The sequence below is a fragment of the Parasteatoda tepidariorum genome, chromosome 4 (genome assembly GCF_982258835.1).
Source record: "Parasteatoda tepidariorum strain Cologne lab strain chromosome 4, Ptep-v5.0, whole genome shotgun sequence".
Lineage (NCBI taxonomy): Eukaryota > Metazoa > Arthropoda > Arachnida > Araneae > Theridiidae > Parasteatoda > Parasteatoda tepidariorum.
The window spans coordinates 32,310,976-32,335,698 of NC_141758.1; the positions used below are offsets into that span (position 1 = coordinate 32,310,976).

Consider the following 24,723-nt stretch of genomic DNA (forward strand, 5'->3'; position numbering starts at 1 on the left):
AAAAGTTGAAAAACGAAACAAGAATATTCACAGTGCAAGAAAGAGGCAAATCAGGGTACAATGCATTTACACGCTCTATGGTGAGATTGCAGGGAACCAATGCCGTTAACTAGGGGATCACCATTCATATGAATAAAACAAGATTCCAGGGCGTCAAGATGAGCTGATACGACTGAGGTGGAAATCATCGAAATTGAATTTATGTCCAAGATTCCAGCAATGACAAACTTGATTCGGATATTTGAGGATAAAAGCTGTTTTTTCACTGTATATATTTGAATCTCATTCAGATTATTTCTATAAGGTTTAAACCAGTTGTTTTTTTTCTGGCCAATCGAGTTGTAATAGGGTGTATTAGTATTCATAAAAGCAGTCACATCTTCTACTCTCTTGATGAACTTTTGTTTTTGTCATCTTAACTAAACATATTAACCGCATACATCATACAGGCTTGCAAACTCCTACGATTTTTTCAAAATATTATAAAAAGTAGTAGACATTAAATTACCAAATCTTTCAGAATTTTTGGTAATTTGCCAGCATTTAAAAACCTTACCACGATAAACTGGAACAAAGTGGTGTTGCGTATGAACTTTTAAATAATTTATATGTAGTGGTGTGGAAAATAAGTTTAAATGAATAAAAAAAATTTACATTAATGCATAAACTATGAGAATATTTTTTTTACAAAAAGCGTAAAGTTGGCAGCCCTGCATCAGTAAAATGTTAGCTGAAAGGCAACTCCTGATCATCTAAAAAGATAAAATAAACATACTGATTCACGTTAGTGGTCATCTAGTGTAGGGACAAACTGTATAATAAGAAAAACACCGCAAATACGTCACAAGATTCATCTCTTATAAAACATATTCATGATTTCTCTAAAAGTGATAAATTTTAGCCTGGTATGTTTATTTTCATTAAGTTGTAACTCAGTGTATAAAAATTCACAACTATAAAACTTCCTTTTGTGCTTTATTCAAGCATCTAAAAATGTAATGAATTCAATACAACTACAGTCGGACCTCTATTTAATGAATTTCTTAAATACCGATAATAAGTTCGTTATATGGAAAATTCGTTAAATAGAAAGTCACCTTTTGAAATGCTTAAACAACGCAAAACAGGTTTTAAATTCTTAAACCCTAGACATAATTAAAATGGCAATTGATACACCTTTATCTTGTAAAGGTGTATCAATTGCCATTATTGTAACTAATATCTACTATTTATTTTATAAATCTTAACCATAAAAGAAATCTGCATGGAAAGCAAGAACAGAGCAAAACATTAGCCAGTGTTACACTATCGCGCTACATACATTTTCGTCTAAAAGAAGCTAAATTTATGTATAAAATTATAGCTGCATTTATTATAAAAGTAATTTTAAACGTACATTACTACATGCGTTCTTAAGTTTAATTGCTACTGCTTAAATCCGTTAATTTTGTCTGAGTTTTTCGTTTGAGATGCGAACAAAAAGGGAAATGGGATTTTACTGCTTTCTGCAAAGCTTCGACGCATTTCCTCCATAAAATGTGATGACAAATTTGAAATGTTCTGAAATATTTTGGAAAATAAGGATAGTGGATCTGAAAGAAAAGTTCGTTAAATATAAAATTCACTTCGCAATTTGGAAGCTATTTTACGAAGAAATTTCCAAAATGTTCTTAGTTCCTCGAAAAAAATCGCAAAATGGAAGTTCGTTAAATAGAACTCCGACTTTATTTTAATTTGTATTTTTTTTAACTAAAATTTCATTTTTAACCATTTTTCAGGTGTATCAAAAGGAACGAATCGAAAAGTTGTTCCATGTATTTTAAAAGAAAGAAAAGTTCTTTTCCATGAAGAAGACAGGTAAGTCTAAGAATTTTCTATATAGATGATAAAATAAGCGTTAACTCTTAAAAAGAAATTCATTCGTATGGCATGTTTTTTTCACAGTCGAAAAACACTGCTGATTGTCATGTCTACGCAAGACAGCCCCAGCATGAAATATTTACCTGGCGATCACGTGGGTATTTATGCAGCCAACAGGAAGGAAATAGTCGATGGTATTTTGAGCCGCATGACGTCGACTTGTCCAGATCCGGACAAACCCTTCCAACTGCAACTGAGAAAAACTGTTCAAACTTTAGATGGTAAATATAATTTCAACAGTAGTTGTGATTGGTCAAAAGACATTTTTATGCGCTGTATACCTGACACCACGATCGTGGTTCCTATTTGGCTTTGAAAAATGAAATAGTGGAAACGTTAAGAAGACGAAATTGGAACATTTAATATGTTTGTTGCCACCACTATATGTTTTTCTGCAATTCTGTTTCATCAGGTGTGTAAACATTAAATGTAACGAAGCCCTCTATGTCAAAAAAGTCGTATTTTAAATTTTAATTTCTTAAGATTTTATCTATTCGATTGATTTCTTTCAAATTTTAAATTTTTTAATTAAGATAACTTAGAGAAAAAAAATCTTTTTTTTTGCCATGCAATTGAAAAATGTTTCGACGATTAATAAATTAAACAATAATATATAGTAAAGAATTACAAAAAAATAATTTTTTACTTGGGATTTTCTTTAAATAAACGAGTTTAACCATTACCTCCTACGTCAAAAAGCCTCCACACGGTTTTTTATAAGTAGTAGCTCAGACTATTTAAAAAGTGAACCAGATGCGCGCATGAATCCAAATTCGTTTTTAAAAATACTTGAGAGAAATTTGTCATATATATTTGAGAATTGATTCTGTAGTGGTTGACAAGTAAATAAGACAAACCAATTATATTCAAAAATTAAACAAATTTTAGATATATATTTGCTAACACTATCTTATTTTTACTAGATTTTGTATAATAAGATTCTTTTGTAAACTTGTTTACTTGCATTTTGGTGTGATCGGACTATCTCCAAAACACCGTGTGGGGGCTTTCAGTTATAAGAGGCGTTGGTTTCGAGAGATATGTTGAAATTCGAAAAAAAATATTAAAGATTTGAGAAAAATGAAAATATGATATGAGATCCGAACTTTCTACTGCGTTCTTACCTAAACTGTTGAGATCATATTTTGCCGTATTTTTGCGATCCTATCTCCCCCCCCCCCTCCATATATTTCAAATTTAATCGTAATCTGTCCAAAAAATTGATCATGTTCATTTAAGGAAAGAACTTCTTTTTGTCCAATTTGTTTTTAAGTATCGCCGGCTCTAATTAATTTCCATATTTAAATTAAAGATCTCAAATCAATAAGTAGTACTTGAATAAGTTTATTTAAGTACATGATTATAAATACGAAAAAAAATTAATAAGGTGCTCTGCTAAGTTAATCAAATTAAAATGGAAAAATTAATATTACATGCACAATTGTGGTGCAGAAGATCGACATATTTTTATATATTTACCAAATTAAGTAATCAGGGTGGCTACGGCCGAAACAAAATAAAAAAACAATTACAAGTAATTCATAAGACTTATAAATATTTCTTTTTTTTTCTTTCAAATTTCACATTAAGACAACTAAGTTCATTGCTTTTACCTCTCGAGACATATTTCTTCAATTTGCGAGCTTTTTTCTGGTGTGAAAATTCGTGTAACTGCTTAACACAAGGTTTACGAGAAGCGTCATTTTGACGCATTTCGAATTTTATAAAGAAAATTACAAAATCCGTTTGCATTTTTATTTTATCCCTTGTAATGACTTTTATCCATTGATTGAGATAAATATTTATTGAAGTCTCCTTTCTTCAAAAGCGTTGAAATATTGAAATTCTCTTTGTGGTATACCTATCTCTACGGATATGCGTCAATTTGACGCGATCTTAACCCTTTCGCGCCGACTGTCACAAATACGTGACAGCAAAAAACCGTATCAATCAGGGTGAAAAGATAAAACTGGTAATCAAAGTATTTCTTTAGCAGTTTATTTGTGGGCGGAGTTATAATTGTTTGATTTATTTAATTCACCATTACTTTGTTCAAAATAAAACTATTTAGTTATACTTTGAATTAACATTGATTATATATATTATTAAACTAACAATAATTAAAATAAAAGCAAAGTAAGTCTGTCAAATTAGTAACGACTACATTTAACTTACCGTTTTTTATTTAATTGCAACTTGATTCTGATTTTGTACGAATGCTTTTCTGAATCACCCGTCCCCAAGAGGTTAATTTAGACAAAATTTTGAGTAAACATACAAACATCACATCAATAATAAATAGGAATATACGGACAATTCTTCGATCGGTTGTCCCATATCGTTATCTCAAATGAAACAAGCGATAAACAACTGTTGCCGATAAGCAATAATAGAAAGAACAAACGCAGAATGTCAATTAATGTCAGATTTTGAAGGTTTCAGTTGCTCAGTTCGAGTATTAAAAAATAAAATACTAGAATATTTCATAAATATATATCTCATATTTTAATTTTTTTTTCTTATAGTATATAATTACATTGCTTTCTAAGTGCAGAGATGCTAACTGCTCCGGACACGCCAAAATAATATAAAAAACAGTAAATAACCACTAAGTAAATTTAGCAAGTATAAAGTGTTGAATTATGGCGAATTTTCTGGACCATCCAATAGCTGAAACGTTTTCGTTTCCTCCATCTCTCTATAAGTTTTTGTGGAATGCGACTATCCTACTTATATAAAAACTATCGTATTTAAGAACTTTTACTACCATTTTTATTAAAAAAATAAATATTTTATATATTGCACAATTGCTTTCGTGTAATGTCGGCGACGGACTCTTGTCTCCTTGTTTTTTAACGAATGCTAGCGTAATGTTTGGCATGAAGAAATAGTCAGGTGCTCAAAGTTTCTATTTTGAAGGTGAAAATTTCTCGAGTGGTAGCGAATTTTATGTTTTAAGAGCCATTAGTGAGAGGCTAATTGCTGCGCTTTCGATAAAAGTTTTATTAACTTGTATAATAAGGATAATTATGTCTACTCCTAGAGAATCCAACTGCTCGTTTCCCATTCATTCTGATATTAGATTAAGAACTAACATAAGAACTGTAAAGTGGGGAATTATATAAGCGTACGAATTGTATAGAGATAGTGGTGGTTAAAATCTACAAAATTGAGTTTATTAAACCAAGAATCACAGTTGATAAACTACCACTTTAAGGTATATATTTGCTCTCCGGAGCAAGTTGGCATCTCTGTAAGTGCTGTTATATGTATTCGTTCATGCGTCAAATTGACGTGTATTCGTAGAGATAGGTAGATAAGAAACGTCTGAAAACCTAGTGTTAAAGTTCCGGTGTAAGAAAGTGCACCAGAAAATGTAAGAAATCGTAATCAATAAAAGAGATTTAAATTAGCAACAAAAAAATTCTCCCATTAAGTCACTAATTAAAATTGAAGATTTAAAAGACTTTCGTTCCAAACTCACATCATTGTTAATTTTAATATGCAGTGGTAGTTACGAATAATGAAATTGATCTAATGAAAAAATTTCTACCCATTTTTTAACGCGCACGTTCCATCCTTAAATTTTATCAAGCACATTCTATCACTTCCCCTATTAACACGTTGAGCGCAGCGTCAGCCATCGGTGGCTGACACTGGACTTTCCATTTAGGAAGAATTTGAAATTACATTTAGGCTGCGTCTGCGACCACTTGCTGACACTGACCTTTCACATAGGCCTCGAAAAACAGCTTACTGACAGCGTATAACATGATATAGAACTATAAAATTTACACTCTTTTATGGAATTGCTGAAAATTTATTCAAAATTTACTTAATTATTGTGATTCTTGGTTTAATAAAATCAATTTAGTAGATTTTTATCCACCACTATTTTTAAACAATTAGTAGGCTTATATAATTCACCACTTTTTGTCAGATATGTCACTGCTACCATAATGATGCACAATACAAAATGTCTTTATACAATGTTTATTATTTTCATGATGTATGGGTTAGGGGCCGCTGCGCGGCCCAGGCTCCCAATTTGTTTTAAATAATGAAAAGAAAGAAACAGATATGTCATGGAAAACCTTCTAAAAAAATAGCAAAATCCGTCTAATATTTGCAAAATTTAATTTGTAGTTATTTACCCTGGCCAGATGGCATGTAAACTCTCTTTACACACATAGTATCCCCAAGAGATTTTGAGCACGCTGATTGGCTTTCTCGGCAACGCCATCTGTGACGTATGGCTATTTCACTCTGCCACAGGGGTGAAAGCGAGACGGAAACGAGGAAAGGCTTAAAACCTTTCCAGTTATAGCTAGTTTTGGGGAGGAGTTTACTTATTCTTTTTTTAAATTTTTCAACAATATCTACTTTATCTTGGAAAAGTAGCAGTTTTATATATATGCCAGAGTTATAAAAGAAATCTTGATAGTTACAGATATTTCATTTTTTTCGAAAAAAATGCTGGAATGAAATGTTTTACGTACCAGGTTTTTCTCTTTTCCGTCTTGCTAGGGCTTTCACCCATGTTCTGCCATGCTTGTTATTTAAACTCCAAACTTGAAATGTCAGTTTTTTCAACAGAGAAACTGCCTTCTTCATTTAAAAATGAAGTAAAAAATATTTCCTCAAATACCATTACCCTTAGAAGTAATGTTCTAAATTTAGACGATTGCAATAGGTGGGTAAGGGAATTTGGGGAATTTACCAATACGAAATGGAATTCTAGAACATCCAAACCTCATGGAAAAAGGTTTGTTTGTAGGTAAATAACTAGGTTAGTTATTTTTAAAAAAAAATTGTATTTAATTTTTATGGGAAATGATTTTTTCGTTAAATTTATGATTATTACATGCATGAATTCTTATGAAGCTAATTTCCTTCTAATTTATTGAATAACATTGAAATCGAATTTAATTGCTTTGCTTAATTCTTATACTCACTATAAAATGAAAATTGAATAGTTTTCACTTGATATTTATTTAATTAAATTAATGTTCATCGAATTAAATAAATATTTTATTTATTTTTTGTGGATTACTAAAATTAAATTATAAAATTTTTAAATTTAAGATTTATTAGTGGCGCCATCTATTATTATAAATTAAAACTAAGAGATGTGCATTATGCCTACTTATTTATAACTTATTTTTAATGGTTTTTTTTTTTTTTGTTGAATGTTTTATAATGCCGAAAAACTATTAATTGGCATCTAAGAAATCAAGCAATTGTCTTTTAAGATGTCTCTTTTATTATTTTTTGATTGCATAATTCCCATCAAAATAAAAGTCAATGATTATGAATTGTCCATTAAATTAATACCATAAGTAATTAGAGAATAAATTTACAGAAAATTCCCTCTTTTAATTCTAGTACATTTCTATTGAATTGTAAATATTTTTTTATTATTTAATTGCAGCAGGAAATTATTTGTTTGCCACCACAGTGCGTTTACAAAAGTGCCACAGGAGAAATGTAAAAGAAGTTTTTCAAAAACTTTTACAATTTTTTTGCTGAATTATAATTAAATTTTTTTAACATTTTAGAATATTTTCCTCTAAGATATGATAAAATCTTTTTTAAGTAATCAAACATAATTTTAAAAATTTTTATAAACATTTTAAAATCTCATATAATAAATTCAAACTTAACTGAGTGGTTCTGCAATCATACTTAATAAATTTAAGTAAGAGTTTTTAATTTCTAAGTGCATAAGGATAGTCACAATGCTACTCAATTTGAATATTAATCAATTCTTATATATATATTACATAAAAGCTAGCTAATAAAACTTTAATTTATGATAATTATTATTATTATTATAATTACACTAATATTATTATTAATTTTTATTATACTAATTTGATGTTTTACCAAAACATGATTGTTTACCTTGCATTTACCTAAAATTCATAACATTAATGTTAAAAAATATTAGCATAAAATTTAAAGCAAATTAGATTTAAGTTAATGTGTTATTATCAAATGTGTATTATTAAAATACAATTAAAAACGCTGTTTAATTTTTTGAACAAAACTTTAACATTTGTCATAAAATTAGTATGAGAAATATACTGGAACTGATTTATGAATGATTTACATTTTGGGAACAAACTACGGAGAAATGTTATTGAGGAGGAGCTACAAAAAGACTTAACAGAAGGCAATGCCGAGAAAGCCAATCAGCGCTCTCAAAATCTCTTGGGGATACTATGTGTGTAAAGAGAGTTTACACGCGGCCAGATGGGCAAGCCATGTAAAATTAGTGTGGCGTCCAACGTGTTAATTTCCATTTCAATTCATATCAGTCTTGTAAATCTGTTAGTGCACAAAAAGTAACAAAACAAATTTTTATATGTTGTTGTTGTTACTAATGCCATTTACCGCTACTAGCACATCCGCTATGGGAATCCAAGCGATTAAGGTAGGGGGTGCATTTCTTGTTTTTCAGTGGCGCCATCTATAGCCAAGAATACGACTATCACACATACGTCACTGACCGGTTTACAGGGAGAGCCCATTCATGCTCCATTCATTCATCCACAGATCTTAATTTTGACAAGAACCAGAGATCGATCAATCTCCTATTTAGTGCCCCCAGACGAATCGATTTGTTATGGGAACTTGGAGGTGTGACCTAGAGAGATTTAGCGTGCAGCAGTCACCATTTAATGCGCGGAGATTCTTCGGCCAGTAGGATTCGAACTCACGATCTCACGAAAATTTGCCCAGCTGTCCTTGTCCACCAATTTATATGTAAAATAGCAATAGCTTAGTCATTTATTATGAATGATATTCATTCATTTACGTATAATATAGTGCCGACCGGTCAGTGTAGAGGGTAGGGAACTGCCCTTGCATCAGAAAGGTTCTGGGTTCGAATCCCGGGCAAGGCATGGATGTTCTTTCCTTCTCTGTGCTATCTGTCCTTACTGTGGGAGCAACGTTGGCCCACCTAATATGATGCCCCTGAAAGAGTGGCCTACAAATCTGCCCTTCAGATACCTGTATGTCCTAGGTCATTCTCCGGGTGGACACTGGAGAAAAAAAACTAATAATTTTGTTCGCATTTTATTTACGAATATACGAATACATATACGAACATATACGAATATTTTGATGTTTAAAAAGGCGTATTTTTTCCACTTTTTTTTCTTGCAAAGGTCTGAACCATAGATGGTATCCACATGAAAGAATACCAGCTCTGACCATGAGAACAGCTTTGACAAGATACTTGGACATCACAACGCCACCTGGTCAGCAATTTTTAAGAGATCTGGAAACAATGGCAACGGACGAGGGAGAAAAAAGAAAAATGAAACTGTTAGCAACGGTAAAATTCGTAATAGATGTTTGTTTATATGAAAATATTTTTATCATTATTGTTATAATTCAGTGTCAATATTCATGCATGTTTTCTGACATCAAAAATTAAATAAACATCCGAACTCTTTCCCTTCTCTATATGTGCTTCAGTAAGTTTTAACATTACCAATAGCTACTATTCCATTTACTTAAGCTTATTTCTTCAAATCAAATTGCGTTTCTCGAAAAAATGGAATGGAGCATAAAACATTTCTCAGTGTCCTGAAAAAAGATCGAGCATATTTAAAAATGAAAAAAAAAAAAAAAAATTTAAAATATATTTTAAAGTTTAAAATAAAAGTATATAAAGCAATTTTTTTACGAAAAGAAATAAAAAGAATAATTTTAATATTATGGTTTTGTTGTATAACTTTAAAAAGTAGAATATCGATTGTTCATAACTATTAAGGTGAAACATTTATCGTGTAAAAAAGAAGTTATTAAATGCGTCAGTTTTTTTTAAAAAAAAAGTGGGAAAATCGTATATCATTGACTAGCCTATTTTATTTTGAGAAGAATAGAGAAATGTTTAAATATACGATCTTTTTAAAATTCTCAACCCCATTAAATCGAATTCGCTCAAATTTTGTACTTTGGTATGCTTAATTGCATTCTTTAAAATGATGTAAACTCTCAGCATTTTTTGGGTTATTATTAAATAAAATATAATAAATAATTATGAGCACATTGCAAGCGGGTCACTCAAAAATACGTTTTTGAAATAATAAATTAAACGTATTCGTAAAAATACGATATAAGTCTTTGAATCATTTACATGCAGTGTGGTAAAAAATAACTATAAATTATATTAACGAGACAAAGGGCCAATGAGAGCCATTAAGTAGAAAATTAGAAAAGAAACTGAAATTTTGATAGCTGCATATTTTGATTGGCTTGCTATTTTTTTGATATTGAAGTAGAAACTAGGCTCCTGAAAATGTACGGACCTGAAAAAAGTTTCAAGATTCCAGGTCATTTCTTTAAAAGTGAAAGAAAAATAAGGGGTTTATCGAAAAAAAGCAACGACACTCCAAAGATTTCTTTTGCTATATCATTAGTATATCGTTGCCTAGTTATGGGCATGCACTCGTTTCTATGAGTCATTATTTTATTTTATTTTATTTTATTTAATAACCGTCGTGGAACAGCTGACCCATTTTTCGGTTTTACGACTACCAATGTTCAACTCCGTAGCCTTGTCATTTTGAACCTAATCCAGAAGACAAGGGAACTCCTGGATCAAGTATTGGGTGAAGTTTTGCCTTCGTAAAGGGCTATTTGATGGAACTAACCAGAAATCGCGCTACATGGAGAGAGAAAACCACGAAAACCTTCCACAGTTAGCCTAACTTCAAGGGGACTCTAACCCATGATCCATCTACCACTGAGAATATTTTATGTCAGCACTGTGGTCGATCCGAGCCGGGTGCGGAATTCATATCTACCAGCCATCACTAGAATTCGAACCCGGGTGACACACTTGATATATTTTACTCTATTGTAATGATGAATATTTCTATTCTAAATAAGCTAAAATTAAAAGATTTTATAAGACTTTAAGATTTATAATAATGGAAGGAAAACAGCAAGGCGTTCGTCTGCTCATGCATTTTACCTCCAAGTCACTGTTTTTGTAGCCAGTCTTTTCTCCAAGATCAGCATTTATTTCATGGATAATTTTGTGCTTAAGAAAAAAAATTAACGCCCCTTTCCATAAATATCTAAAAGCGTTATGTTTTCTTTTATTGAACATCGCAAACTTCATGAACAGTGTGAAAGGATATAACTTCTTTCAAGTAAATCTCAGATATGCAAGCTATGATATTTACTTGATTGAATTACTTGATTCATTACTTACTTTCTTGCATGCTTTTTTTTTGTTTAATTTTTTTTAAAAAAAATTTTATTTTTATTTTTTACATTTTCAATGAGCTGCACAATCAGTCTTGTCGATGAGCAGACCTAGTGCGTTTTCCAGAGGTGGTATCCACTCTTTCAGGACCACCACAATGGGTGAAATACCGTTGGTCATGTTAATTTTGGACGTCTAGTTTCTGCCGTCTGGTTTCTATTAGGATGCTCAAGTGCACTACGAATTTAATTTTGCCGGAAATGCCAAGAGCCAATAAGGCACTCCAGAGATCTTTTACATGCCGCATAACTTTCTTGCTAGCTAATCTGATATTATGTATATAAATGTATGGATAATGATATTGCATGTAACCTCTGAAAAATTAAATAAATACATTTTATGCGAATATTTTTAAAAGGCTAAGACTTTCTTGCAAGAATGATTGTTAGATTTCCGAGACAGCTAAATGAATTCCCGCTTGTCGTATTTAAATTTCGAGAAACAGTGGCAGAGACTTTAATACAAATAGAAGATGATTATTGGAACAAGAGTCAAGAAATCTTGTGGGGGGGGGGGAAACATCCTTCTCCATTAAATATCGGTTTTTTTTTTCAAACTCCCTAAATTTGATTTTGAAGTAAGTCAAACGAAGAAATGAGTAAATTATAAGCAATACATAACAGAGTTATTGTTCATTTCTAGCAGTTCTTTATACAAATACATTACTAAGAAAACCATCCTTTTTTTATGACTTCGAGGTTTCTTCTTTTATAATTATTCTTAAAATTACAGGTAGAGTTTGTAACGATTTAATTATCGACTATATCAACCTTCATCTATCAAAAGGTACCTCAAGATAGAATCAAATTTACTTATCGACTATGTCAACCTTTTTCTAGTAAAAGGTAGGGTAAACTAACCAGTGAAGGAACACTTAAGCTTCGCTTGTCTTTTGAAAAATCAAATTAATTTCAAATTCGTAATGTTAACTTTTTTTTGCAATCCTGAATTGAAAATTAAAGTGTCAACATATTAACACATATTGTTCATTCACTGGAAAATCTGTGCCCAGTAAAGGAACATGCCTGTTCCCTCACTGGTTAGAAGTTGTTTTTCGTATTTTTAACGTACTTTTGATGCGGAACATCACTAAAAGTACAAGAAAATTAAAGTTTATCTTTTATTTTCATTAACTTAGAAAAAAAAAACCAGTCAAGGAACACTTGTTCCTTCACTGGTTTTTCATCGTTTGGTGATCCAGTGAATAAACACTCCCTTATCTCAGTACTTTATTATGATATGCTTAAAAAAAATAAAACGTAACTTCAATACCTATATTTTGAATTCTCTTTTTCACAGTGAGAAAAATAAAACTATTACATGCAATTAATTCCACTTCAAACATATAAATACAAACATTCACCTTATAATTTTTTAAAAGAAACAAGGTGTTGCAGAGATAATAACAAATTCAGAAAATTTTTCTAGAGAAGTCTGTTTGACCAGGTTTTCCAAAGTTTTGCTAGATATCTTCCTATTGTTTGCCAGTAACCTATTGTTGCAATCAATTTAAAGAAAAACTTAATACTATTTAATTTTAATCAATATACATGAAAAGTTCCTGCACTGGCTGGTTTAACCTGCCTCATAATTGATGTAAGTTGATATGCATTATATAATAGGAAATTGATACTTAAAATTTATAGTGGTAGTTACACCACAAGTTTTTGCAAAATCTCTTTATTTTAGCTTATATTTAGGGGAAGATGAGTCAAAACTTCTGAAATAAGAGGATGGGTGTGATTTTTAACATAGCTTTATGCATTTTTAGTAGTTTTTTCTTGAAAATGAGACGAGATCCCATTGATTTTTCTTTTCCACGTGTTGGCAGATTCATTTACTTATTAGATGGTATAGTTCAATTGTTTGAGTAACGATGCCGTTTTGCGATAAGCTAAATGAAAAAATTCATATTTTTCTTTTCTTTTTAAAGTTTGTATGGTTATATCAATTAAAATCAATCAATTGAACTGTGAACTTTAATATTCAGTAAAGAAATTATCGAGGTGATGTTGTCTAACAAAGAAATTTTGGGCAAAAAAACGTCTAAAACTGTATTTTTCACTAATTTTGAAAAATTCAGTACAGAGCATAACTCTAAAAGCAACAATGCTCCATGGAAACGAGTACATAAAACTGCAAAACAAAATTTGAGTTGTTATATCTTCTTTGTATAAATCTTTGTATTCTTTGTATAAAACATACTTTTCTTTCACTTTGAAAGAAATGACCCTGAACTTTGAAATTTTCTGTAGAGGACGGAATATTTTTTTAGATGTTCTTAACTTGTACGGCCTTCATTTTTCATAATCTACTTATAAATCAAATCAATCAAGAAATGCAACTATTGCACATAGTCTGAAGTTTAAATTAATGACAAAAAAGCAAATTTGTTCGGCTTTGTAAAAAAATATTTTCTAGTGGTGACGAAATTTAAGATATTTTTTGTTTAGTATTTTTTATTTTATGTCTCTCGTCTGCTACTACTTATCAAAAATTCCACTTATGATATGAATTCCAACTGGCAACTTTTTATAAGGAGTAGACAGAGATGCCAACTTGCTCCGGACAGCAAATATATATTTTAAAGTTATAGTTTATCAATTGTGATTCTTGGTTTAATAAATTCAATTTTGTAGATTTTTATCCACCACTATTTCTATACAATTCGTAGGCTTATATCATTCGCCACTTTCTTCAGTTATGTCTGTCATGATTTGAACTGCATATGCAGATATCTCGAGCCGTTACTGCCTCGTACTCCTCCAAATATCCCGTCCTCATTACTTCCAATGCCATTAGTTTCAGTCGCCCTAGGGCAGGGATGGGCAAACTTTTTTGATCGCGGGCCAAAAATTGAGAGAAAAAATTGTTTGGTGGGCCAAGTAAAAACTTCAAAATTTAAAAAAAAAAAAAAACGATGTACAAGTTTTAAATTAAATATTTAACGAGATGAATGAAATTGCGATTTCATTTTTAAAAGTTCCTTATTTTGAGGTTCGATGTGAGATATGCTTATTTTAAGGAACGAGGCTAAATGCTTGTCTGTTAATCTACTTCTGAAATAATTTGTTCTGAAATAATTGTTTCATAATTGAAAACTCTTGTTAACATAAGATTAAGCAAACATAGCACTGATTTTCTAGGCATGAAATATTAAATTTTGGAAACTAGCTTTTGGTAATGATTTGCAAAACTCAAACTTGGACTATTTAGAAACAACTGCTTCAGATGATAGTTAGAATACCCGCTCGTTGGAGCTTAAAATGCGCAGTCTGCCACATGTGAAGTACAATTCACCTATATTAGATTCCATAAGTCTGCTCCTCGAGAAAGACAAACGCTAGTTGGAGCCCAATCTACGGCTATTCTATAAAGAACTTCTGCTTTCAACATTTTACCAATCGAAGCTGTCTGTGCTAACTATTTCCATCAATTTATGTTTTGTAGATCAAAAATAGAGAAAGTAAAAAGGTCATCAGTACTTAGTTAAAAAAGAAAGAACAGAAATAGCTTTAAACAAAGTCGACAAGAAGATGGATGTATATTGTCTATATTTGCCACGGATCGGCAAGTTAAAATTCTATCCGCGGGCCGGATAAAACCTTTCGGCGGGCCACAGTTGGCCCGCGGGCCGTAGTTTCCCCATCCCTGCCCTAGGGCATAACACAGATCAGAGGTCTAGTGCCCGCTTGCGCGGGCAGGTACCTTGCCAAATTACATGATCTAGCTCAGTTATGTCATGCTATACATTTTAAAAAGCAAACAAAAATATTCAAAAACTTACAAAATTTTCGTTATTCTAAAATTTAATAAAACTATTATAGAAAGCGTAGCAATTGGTCTCCCACTAATGGCTCTTAAAACATAAAATTCGCTACCACTCGTAAAATGTTCCCGTAAAAAGTTTTCGTTCCTGATTATTTCTTCATGCCAAACATTACGTTAGCATTCGTTAAAAAACAAGGAGACAAGAGTCCGTCGCCGGCGCTACACGACAGCAATTGTGCATTATATAAAATATTTATTTTTTTAATAAAAATGGTAGTAAAAGCTCTTAATTACGACAGTTTTTCTATAAGTAGGATAGTCTCATTCCAAAAAAATTTAAAAACTTGTAGAGAGATGGAGGAAACAAAACTGTTTAAGCTCCATCGTCCAGAAAATTCAAACCGATTTTCGATAGGGGATCCGTTCAGGGGCGTACGCAGAATTTTTTCAAGGGGGGTGCTCATAATTTTGTGAAATTACTGAAAGAAACTAGAGTCTGTAATAAAGCACTATTATTTCCCTAATTTAGACAGCTGGACAATTTTGACTTTTTGACAACATTTTACCAACGTTGTTTAGTTAAATTTTGATTTGATTTTTTAAGTTTAAGAACATAATGTAATATCTTCTGAAAAAAGTCCAATGTCATATGGGTGGGAAGTAACACTTTAAGGGCCACTTTCACATTCATCAGATTTTGTTATGCTAGAAACGTTTTCTTCAACGGAAGTATCACATTTCTATACAACAGAAAAACTTACATTGGTACTTGATGCTGTCAGCTCACTAATTTCAGGTCGTGATTTTTTCTCAAAGCAATTAAAAATTGTTAAATTTTTGCCTTTTGACATCCTAAAGATCCAAGAACAGCAAATATATATATATATATATATATATATATATATATATATATATATATATATATATATATATATATATATATATATATATATATATATATATATATATATATATATATATATATATATATGTAATAACAGGGCTCCAACCCTGTTATCAATGTTGTATTTAGCTTGAAATAATTGCAGTCATAAGCCATCAGACGTTCTAAACAGGTTTATTAAATGTTGGCTGGTATTGCTGACAGTTGACGTCCACACTCCCTACGGGAGGGGGAGCGGACAAGACTCCGGACAATTCCGGCACAGCTTAATTGAATCACATCATGATGAAAAGGACACGCAAAACAATGCGTTCTTAGGTTTTATACCAACATAGATTTGGAGTAAAAAGGCACATTCGTACATTCCTTGTATCCTTACGCATTAAGGAAAATCATTTCTGCTTCCTTATATGGAATTGAAAAAGGGAACGATTCTAAAAATAACTCTTCCTTTGAAATATAAATCTATTTATATTTCAATGGTATGTTTTCAGCCTTGAATTCCCAAAATAGAATCTCTCTACGCTTATTCTTTAACAAAGACATTTTATGAAACCGAAAGAGTTTTAATTCTTTTATTAATACAAAAGTATTTAATTCTTGTATTACATCCCCCCCAAAAAAAATTTTTGGTGAGCCAAAAAAAATTTTGAATACTTTAAATTTAAAATTTTTAGGTTGGTACGATTGTTCCTTTTCCCTACTACAAACAACATTTTTTCAATTATGAGAAGAAAAATAAAATTTTTTACAATGAGAAAAATATGAAAAACATGATTATGCAATTTATCTATTTAGTAAATAAACAGAAAGAAAATTAAACATTTATAAAACTAATCTACTAAAATATTCAAAAAAAATTTCACACAAAAACATACAACTTTTTATGGAAACGAACTGGACAACAAGTGTCATTTAATCAGAATTTAAGATTCTGTGTGGTTAAAAATATTTTATACTTGATGAAATATAACTATTCAACTAAAATTTTCAAAAACTTTTCACACAAAAATATACAAAATTTTTATGGACAACATGCGTCATTTATTTAGAATTTAATTTCAACATTTGTGGTTTGTGATTTCCTATGCTTTGATACATGTACTTTTTCAAAATTTTGTTTACTTAAATTTCTTTTCATTTATTTTGTTTTTGTTATCAGTTTCTTGGTCATTCTTTCTTTTTCCTATTTTTCCTTTGCTTTTTTGTTTTTGTTACCCTTTACATATTTTTTCGTCGATATTAACCTGATAATGAACGCATCCATTACCTAGATCTATCTTCGAATCATTTGAGCTTTTTGGACATTCTTTCTTTCTATTTTTTGATGTTTACTTTTACTGAAACATCCTTAACATTCATTTTTTCGATGCTTACTTTTTTGAAGCATCATTCTTTTCTTTTTTCGATGTTTACTTTTTTTGAAACATCTTTTTCACCATTTTTAACCTTAACGTTTTGAGAATTCTGCTGTTTAATGTGCAAAGATAAGTTGTCACTTTTAGAATTAGCAGAGATGATCAGTCTCTTACCAAATAGAATAACAACTGGCCCGACACAATGAATAAACAAACAAAAATCCCTGCAAGTCTACAACCCTACTAAAGCACATGGTAAATCAGTATCAAGTATAAAAACTTTGCTGAGTTAAAAATTTAGCCCATCGTAATAAGGGAGTCTCACAAATTTTGTTAAGTGTTAACTGTCCGTTTGTTTGGGTTTCACATTTTTTAAAATAGGAATTTTTAGTTTTGACCAAGTCCGAAAAAGTAAAAGAAGTATTACACTTTCTTTAAGTTTATTTGAAAAACTCTTCATTTTTAAGTTCAAAAGAAAGTTCTGAACAATTTAATTTTTCATGTGGTTAAATCTAAAATATCATTTGGAAACAAAAGTTTAAAAAAAATTTAATTTAGTTTGCCGTCACTAGCTTAATTGACGTTTGAATCACATTTATTTTTTTTTTCTTCAAAAACATTTTAAATGCACTAAACAATATTATATCAATATTATATATAAAAAATATATATATAAACACAAGAAATTCAATCTAATCATAATAATACTCTATTCCATTATTCAAAATAAAATATTTAGATTATCATATCATATCTAATATTACTAACATTTTTAATCACAACATTGAGAAAGAAAAAAAAATGAGAGAGAAAAAAAATATATCTACAGTAAATCCTTTCCATTTGACCTTCATCTATTTTCGTTGACGAGAGACACAAAATATATCACTTTTTTTTTCTTTTTTCTTTCGCGCACTTAAATCTTTGCAATTCATGAATATCCATGATTAAGATTCGCGCACATTCACTTTTGTTTTCCCTTTTTTAGCAAACAATTCTTGTAAGAGACTAATTCATATTTGAACCAAAGTGAAATTTCTTTTTGAGCACTAATGAACATCAGAACTCAATGGATGGGACACTGTAGGATCATCGGATGGGATACTTTCACTGGTTTCAGGGGACACTCTCCACGACGAGGTACAAGTAGTACGGGTGGAAAATCTCCATCCTTCCTTCATCGTTTTTTTCACTGCCGATTTTTTTCTCCTCCGGGGGTGATGGAAAATTTCAACTTAGCAGTCAGCCAGACTACTTTACGCTTAGTTTTTGCGAGATAAAAATGGGTAAACTTCCTCCGCAAGTATTATCCTGGCGTCTTGTAATACATCCACCCCAAACTCCTGCAAATGGGGGGGGAGTGGCCAAGACTCCAGACAATCCCGGAACAGCTTATCGGGATCACATCAAGATGAAAAGGACACGCAAAACAATGCGTTCTTAGGTTTTATACCAACATAGATTTGGAGTAAAAAGGCACATTCGTACATTCCTTGTATCCTTACGCATTAAGGAAAATCATTTCTGCTTCCTTATATGGAATTGAAAAAGGGAACGATTCTAAAAATAACTCTTCCTTTGAAATATAAATCTATTTATATTTCAATGGTATGTTTTCAGCCTTGAATTCCCAAAATAGAATCTCTCTACGCTTATTCTTTAACAAAGACATTTTATGAAACCGAAAGAGTTTTAATTCTTTTATTAATACAAAAGTATTTAATTCTTGTATTACATCCCCCCCCAAAAAAAATTTTTGGTGAGCCAAAAAAAATTTTGAATACTTTAAATTTAAAATTTTTAGGTTGGTACGATTGTTCCTTTTCCCTACTACAAACAACATTTTTTCAATTATGAGAAGAAAAATAAAATTTTTTACAATGAGAAAAATATGAAAAACATGATTATGCAATTTATCTATTTAGTAAATAAACAGAAAGAAAATTAAACATTTATAAAACTAATCTACTAAAATATTCAAAAAAAATTTCACACAAAAACATACAACTTTTTATGGAAACGAACTGGACAACAAGTGTCATTTAATCAGAATTTAAGATTCTGTGTGGTTAAAAATATTTTATACTTGATGAAATATAACTATTCAACTAAAATTTTCAAAAACTTTTCACACAAAAATATACAAAATTTTTATGGACAACATGCGTCATTTATTTAGAATTTAATTTCAACATTTGTGGTTTGTGATTTCCTATGCTTTGATACATGTACTTTTTCAAAATTTTGTTTACTTAAATTTCTTTTCATTTATTTTGTTTTTGTTATCAGTTTCTTGGTCATTCTTTCTTTTTCCTATTTTTCCTTTGCTTTTTTGTTTTTGTTACCCTTTACATATTTTTTCGTCGATATTAACCTGATAATGAACGCATCCATTACCTAGATCTATCTTCGAATCATTTGAGCTTTTTGGACATTCTTTCTTTCTATTTTTTGATGTTTACTTTTACTGAAACATCCTTAACATTCATTTTTTCGATGCTTACTTTTTTGAAGCATCATTCTTTTCTTTTTTCGATGTTTACTTTTTTTGAAACATCTTTTTCACCATTTTTAACCTTAACGTTTTGAGAATTCTGCTGTTTAATGTGCAAAGATAAGTTGTCACTTTTAGAATTAGCAGAGATGATCAGTCTCTTACCAAATAGAATAACAACTGGCCCGACACAATGAATAAACAAACAAAAATCCCTGCAAGTCTACAACCCTACTAAAGCACATGGTAAATCAGTATCAAGTATAAAAACTTAACTGAGTTAAAAATTTAGCCTATCGTAATAAGGGAGTCTCACAAATTTTGTTAAGTGTTAACTGTCCGTTTGTTTGGGTTTCACATTTTTTAAAATAGGAATTTTTAGTTTTGACCAAGTCCGAAAAAGTAAAAGAAGTATTACACTTTCTTTAAGTTTATTTGAAAAACTCTTCATTTTTAAGTTCAAAAGAAAGTTCTGAACAATTTAATTTTTCATGTGGTTAAATCTAAAATATCATTTGGAAACAAAAGTTTAAAAAAAATTTAATTTAGTTTGCCGTCACTAGCTTAATTGACGTTTGAATCACATTTATTTTTTTTTTCTTCAAAAACATTTTAAATGCACTAAACAATATTATATCAATATTATATATAAAAAATATATATATAAACACAAGAAATTCAATCTAATCATAATAATACTCTATTCCATTATTCAAAATAAAATATTTAGATTATCATATCATATCTAATATTACTAACATTTTTAATCACAACATTGAGAAAGAAAAAAAAATGAGAGAGAAAAAAAATATATCTACAGTAAATCCTTTCCATTTGACCTTCATCTATTTTCGTTGACGAGAGACACAAAATATATCACTTTTTTTTTCTTTTTTCTTTCGCGCACTTAAATCTTTGCAATTCATGAATATCCATGATTAAGATTCGCGCACATTCACTTTTGTTTTCCCTTTTTTAGAAAACAATTCTTGTAAGAGACTAATTCATATTTGAACCAAAGTGAAATTTCTTTTTGAGCACTAATGAACATCAGAACTCAATGGATGGGACACTGTAGGATCATCGGATGGGATACTTTCACTGGTTTCAGGGGACACTCTCCACGACGAGGTACAAGTAGTACGGGTGGAAAATCTCCATCCTTCCTTCATCGTTTTTTTCACTGCCGATTTTTTTCTCCTCCGGGGGTGATGGAAAATTTCAACTTAGCAGTCAGCCAGACTACTTTACGCTTAGTTTTTGCGAGATAAAAATGGGTAAACTTCCTCCGCAAGTATTATCCTGGCGTCTTGTAATACATCCACCCCAAACTCCTGCAAATGGGGGGGGGAGTGGCCAAGACTCCAGACAATCCCGGAACAGCTTATCGGGATCACATCAAGATGAAAAGGACACGCAAAACAATGCGTTCTTAAGTTTTATACCAACATAGATTTGGAGTAAAAAGGCACATTCGTACATTCCTTGTATCCTTACGCATTAAGGAAAATCATTTCTGCTTCCTTATATGGAATTGAAAAAGGGAACGATTCTAAAAATAACTCTTCCTTTGAAATATAAATCTATTTATATTTCAATGGTATGTTTTCAGCCTTGAATTCCCAAAATAGAATCTCTCTACGCTTATTCTTTAACAAAGACATTTTATGAAACCGAAAGAGTTTTAATTCTTTTATTAATACAAAAGTATTTAATTCTTGTATTACATCCCCCCCAAAAAAAATTTTTGGTGAGCCAAAAAAAATTTTGAATACTTTAAATTTAAAATTTTTAGGTTGGTACGATTGTTCCTTTTCCCTACTACAAACAACATTTTTTCAATTATGAGAAGAAAAATAAAATTTTTTACAATGAGAAAAATATGAAAAACATGATTATGCAATTTATCTATTTAGTAAATAAACAGAAAGAAAATTAAACATTTATAAAACTAATCTACTAAAATATTCAAAAAAAATTTCACACAAAAACATACAACTTTTTATGGAAACGAACTGGACAACAAGTGTCATTTAATCAGAATTTAAGATTCTGTGTGGTTAAAAATATTTTATACTTGATGAAATATAACTATTCAACTAAAATTTTCAAAAACTTTTCACACAAAAATATACAAAATTTTTATGGACAACATGCGTCATTTATTTAGAATTTAATTTCAACATTTGTGGTTTGTGATTTCCTATGCTTTGATACATGTACTTTTTCAAAATTTTGTTTACTTAAATTTCTTTTCATTTATTTTGTTTTTGTTATCAGTTTCTTGGTCATTCTTTCTTTTTCCTATTTTTCCTTTGCTTTTTTGTTTTTGTTACCCTTTACATATTTTTTCGTCGATATTAACCTGATAATGAACGCATCCATTACCTAGATCTATCTTCGAATCATTTGAGCTTTTTGGACATTCTTTCTTTCTATTTTTTGATGTTTACTTTTACTGAAACATCCTTAACATTCATTTTTTCGATGCTTACTTTTTTGAAGCATCATTCTTTTCTTTTTTCGATGTTTACTTTTTTTGAAACATCTTTTTCACCATTTTTAACCTTAACGTTTTGAGAATTCTGCTGTTTAATGTGCAAAGATAAGTTGTCACTTTTAGAATTAGCAGAGATGATCAGTCTCTTACCAAATAGAATAACAACTGGCCCGACACAATGAATAAACAAACAAAAATCCCTGCAAGTCTACAACCCTACTAAAGCACATGGTAAATCAGTATCAAGTATAAAAACTTTGCTGAGTTAAAAATTTAGCCTATCGTAATAAGGGAGTCTCACAAATTTTGTTAAGTGTTAACTGTCCGTTTGTTTGGGTTTCACATTTTTTAAAATAGGAATTTTTAGTTTTGACCAAGTCCGAAAAAGTAAAAGAAGTATTACACTTTCTTTAAGTTTATTTGAAAAACTCTTCATTTTTAAGTTCAAAAGAAAGTTCTGAACAATTTAATTTTTCATGTGGTTAAATCTAAAATATCATTTGGAAACAAAAGTTTAAAAAAAATTTAATTTAGTTTGCCGTCACTAGCTTAATTGACGTTTGAATCACATTTATTTTTTTTTTCTTCAAAAACATTTTAAATGCACTAAACAATATTATATCAATATTATATATAAAAAATATATATATAAACACAAGAAATTCAATCTAATCATAATAATACTCTATTCCATTATTCAAAATAAAATATTTAGATTATCATATCATATCTAATATTACTAAAATTTTTAATCACAACATTGAGAAAGAAAATATATCTACAGTAAATCCTTTCCATTTGACTTTCATCTATTTTCGTTGACGAGAGACACAAAATATATCACTTTTTTTTTCTTTTTTCTTTCGCGCACTTAAATCTTTGCAATTCATGAATATCCATGATTAAGATTCGCGCACATTCACTTTTGTTTTCCCTTTTTTAGAAAACAATTCTTGTAAGAGACTAATTCATATTTGAACCAAAGTGAAATTTCTTTTTGAGCACTAATGAACATCAGAACTCAATGGATGGGACACTGTAGGATCATCGGATGGGATACTTTCACTGGTTTCAGGGGACACTCTCCACGACGAGGTACAAGTAGTACGGGTGGAAAATCGCCATCCTTCCTTCATCGTTTTTTTCACTGCCGATTTTTTTCTCCTCCGGGGGTGATGGAAAATTTCAACTTAGCAGTCAGCCAGACTACTTTACGCTTAGTTTTTGCGAGATAAAAATGGGTAAACTTCCTCCGCAAGTATTATCCTGGCGTCTTGTAATACATCCACCCCAAACTCCTGCAAATGGGGAGGGAGTGGCCAAGACTCCAGACAATCCCGGAACAGCTTATCGGGATCACATCAAGATGAAAAGGACACGCAAAACAATGCGTTCTTAGGTTTTATACCAACATAGATTTGGAGTAAAAAGGCACATTCGTACATTCCTTGTATCCTTACGCATTAAGGAAAATCATTTCTGCTTCCTTATATGGAATTGAAAAAGGGAACGATTCTAAAAATAACTCTTCCTTTGAAATATAAATCTATTTATATTTCAATGGTATGTTTTCAGCCTTGAATTCCCAAAATAGAATCTCTCTACGCTTATTCTTTAACAAAGACATTTTATGAAACCGAAAGAGTTTTAATTCTTTTATTAATACAAAAGTATTTAATTCTTGTATTACATATATATATACATATATATGTATATATATCACGTGATTTTGGTTTCAAAAGTACAACCCTATTACAGTAAATGTTTTTTCTGTATTCTGAGAAATACCATGAGGAAAAAAAGTAGGCATAAGGCACATAAAAATATATAGTCTTACAAAATAATAGCTCGCATAATTTCTACTAAAATTTTTATTTTTGCCATTTTGACCGAGCTCAAGGGGGGGTGTTTAAACCCCTAAACCCCTCTCTTGCGTACGCCACTGCTCCCGTTGTTCCGCCAAAAATAATCAAGAGCTTGCAAAATTTATAGTATAGAATAAATATCTTGTGGATTATTAAATTTTCTTAATCTAAACAAAGATTTGGGTATGCATATATGCTAAATAAATTGAAGTAGTCACGAAGAGAGGAAAATTTCAATCTTGCTTTGTTGAGTAGTTTGCTTCCACTTGAATATTTTTATCGGACCGTCCATCGATAAATGGCACGAACTTCCTAATAATTGCTATCGACCTAAAATATTTGTAAATTAAATATCTTTGTTACGGATACCAAATGTATTCCTGAAATTGGCGTGAAATTGAAACCTATAAAATTTACGATAGCCCCATAAAATATGTAACTTTTTAAAGTTTTCACAAACTGTGGCCACCCCACAAAGATTAAATTAATTCTCTCAGTACACCCTGATATATTTTTTTTAAATTTATTTATTATTATTTTTTGTAAAAATCAATCACACCTGTCTGTCCATAATATTCTTATTTCTCCAAGGATGCCAGCCGCTACTCTTTCAGCAAAAGTT

At 30.5% G+C, this 24,723-nt stretch overlaps 1 protein-coding gene across 3 annotated transcripts in view; it reads left to right on the forward strand.

Annotated features, from left to right (window-relative positions):
* Positions 1 to 24,723, forward strand: part of Nos (Nitric oxide synthase) — a 236,415-nt gene that overhangs the window by 185,547 nt on the left and 26,145 nt on the right. For all 3 annotated transcript variants that reach the window (XM_071182105.2, XM_071182103.2, XM_071182106.2), the window contains exons 18-20: positions 1,779 to 1,857; positions 1,945 to 2,141; positions 9,096 to 9,265. In XM_071182105.2, coding sequence (XP_071038206.2) covers positions 1,779 to 1,857; positions 1,945 to 2,141; positions 9,096 to 9,265 — 446 coding nt within the window. The remainder of the gene's footprint in view (positions 1 to 1,778; positions 1,858 to 1,944; positions 2,142 to 9,095; positions 9,266 to 24,723) is intronic.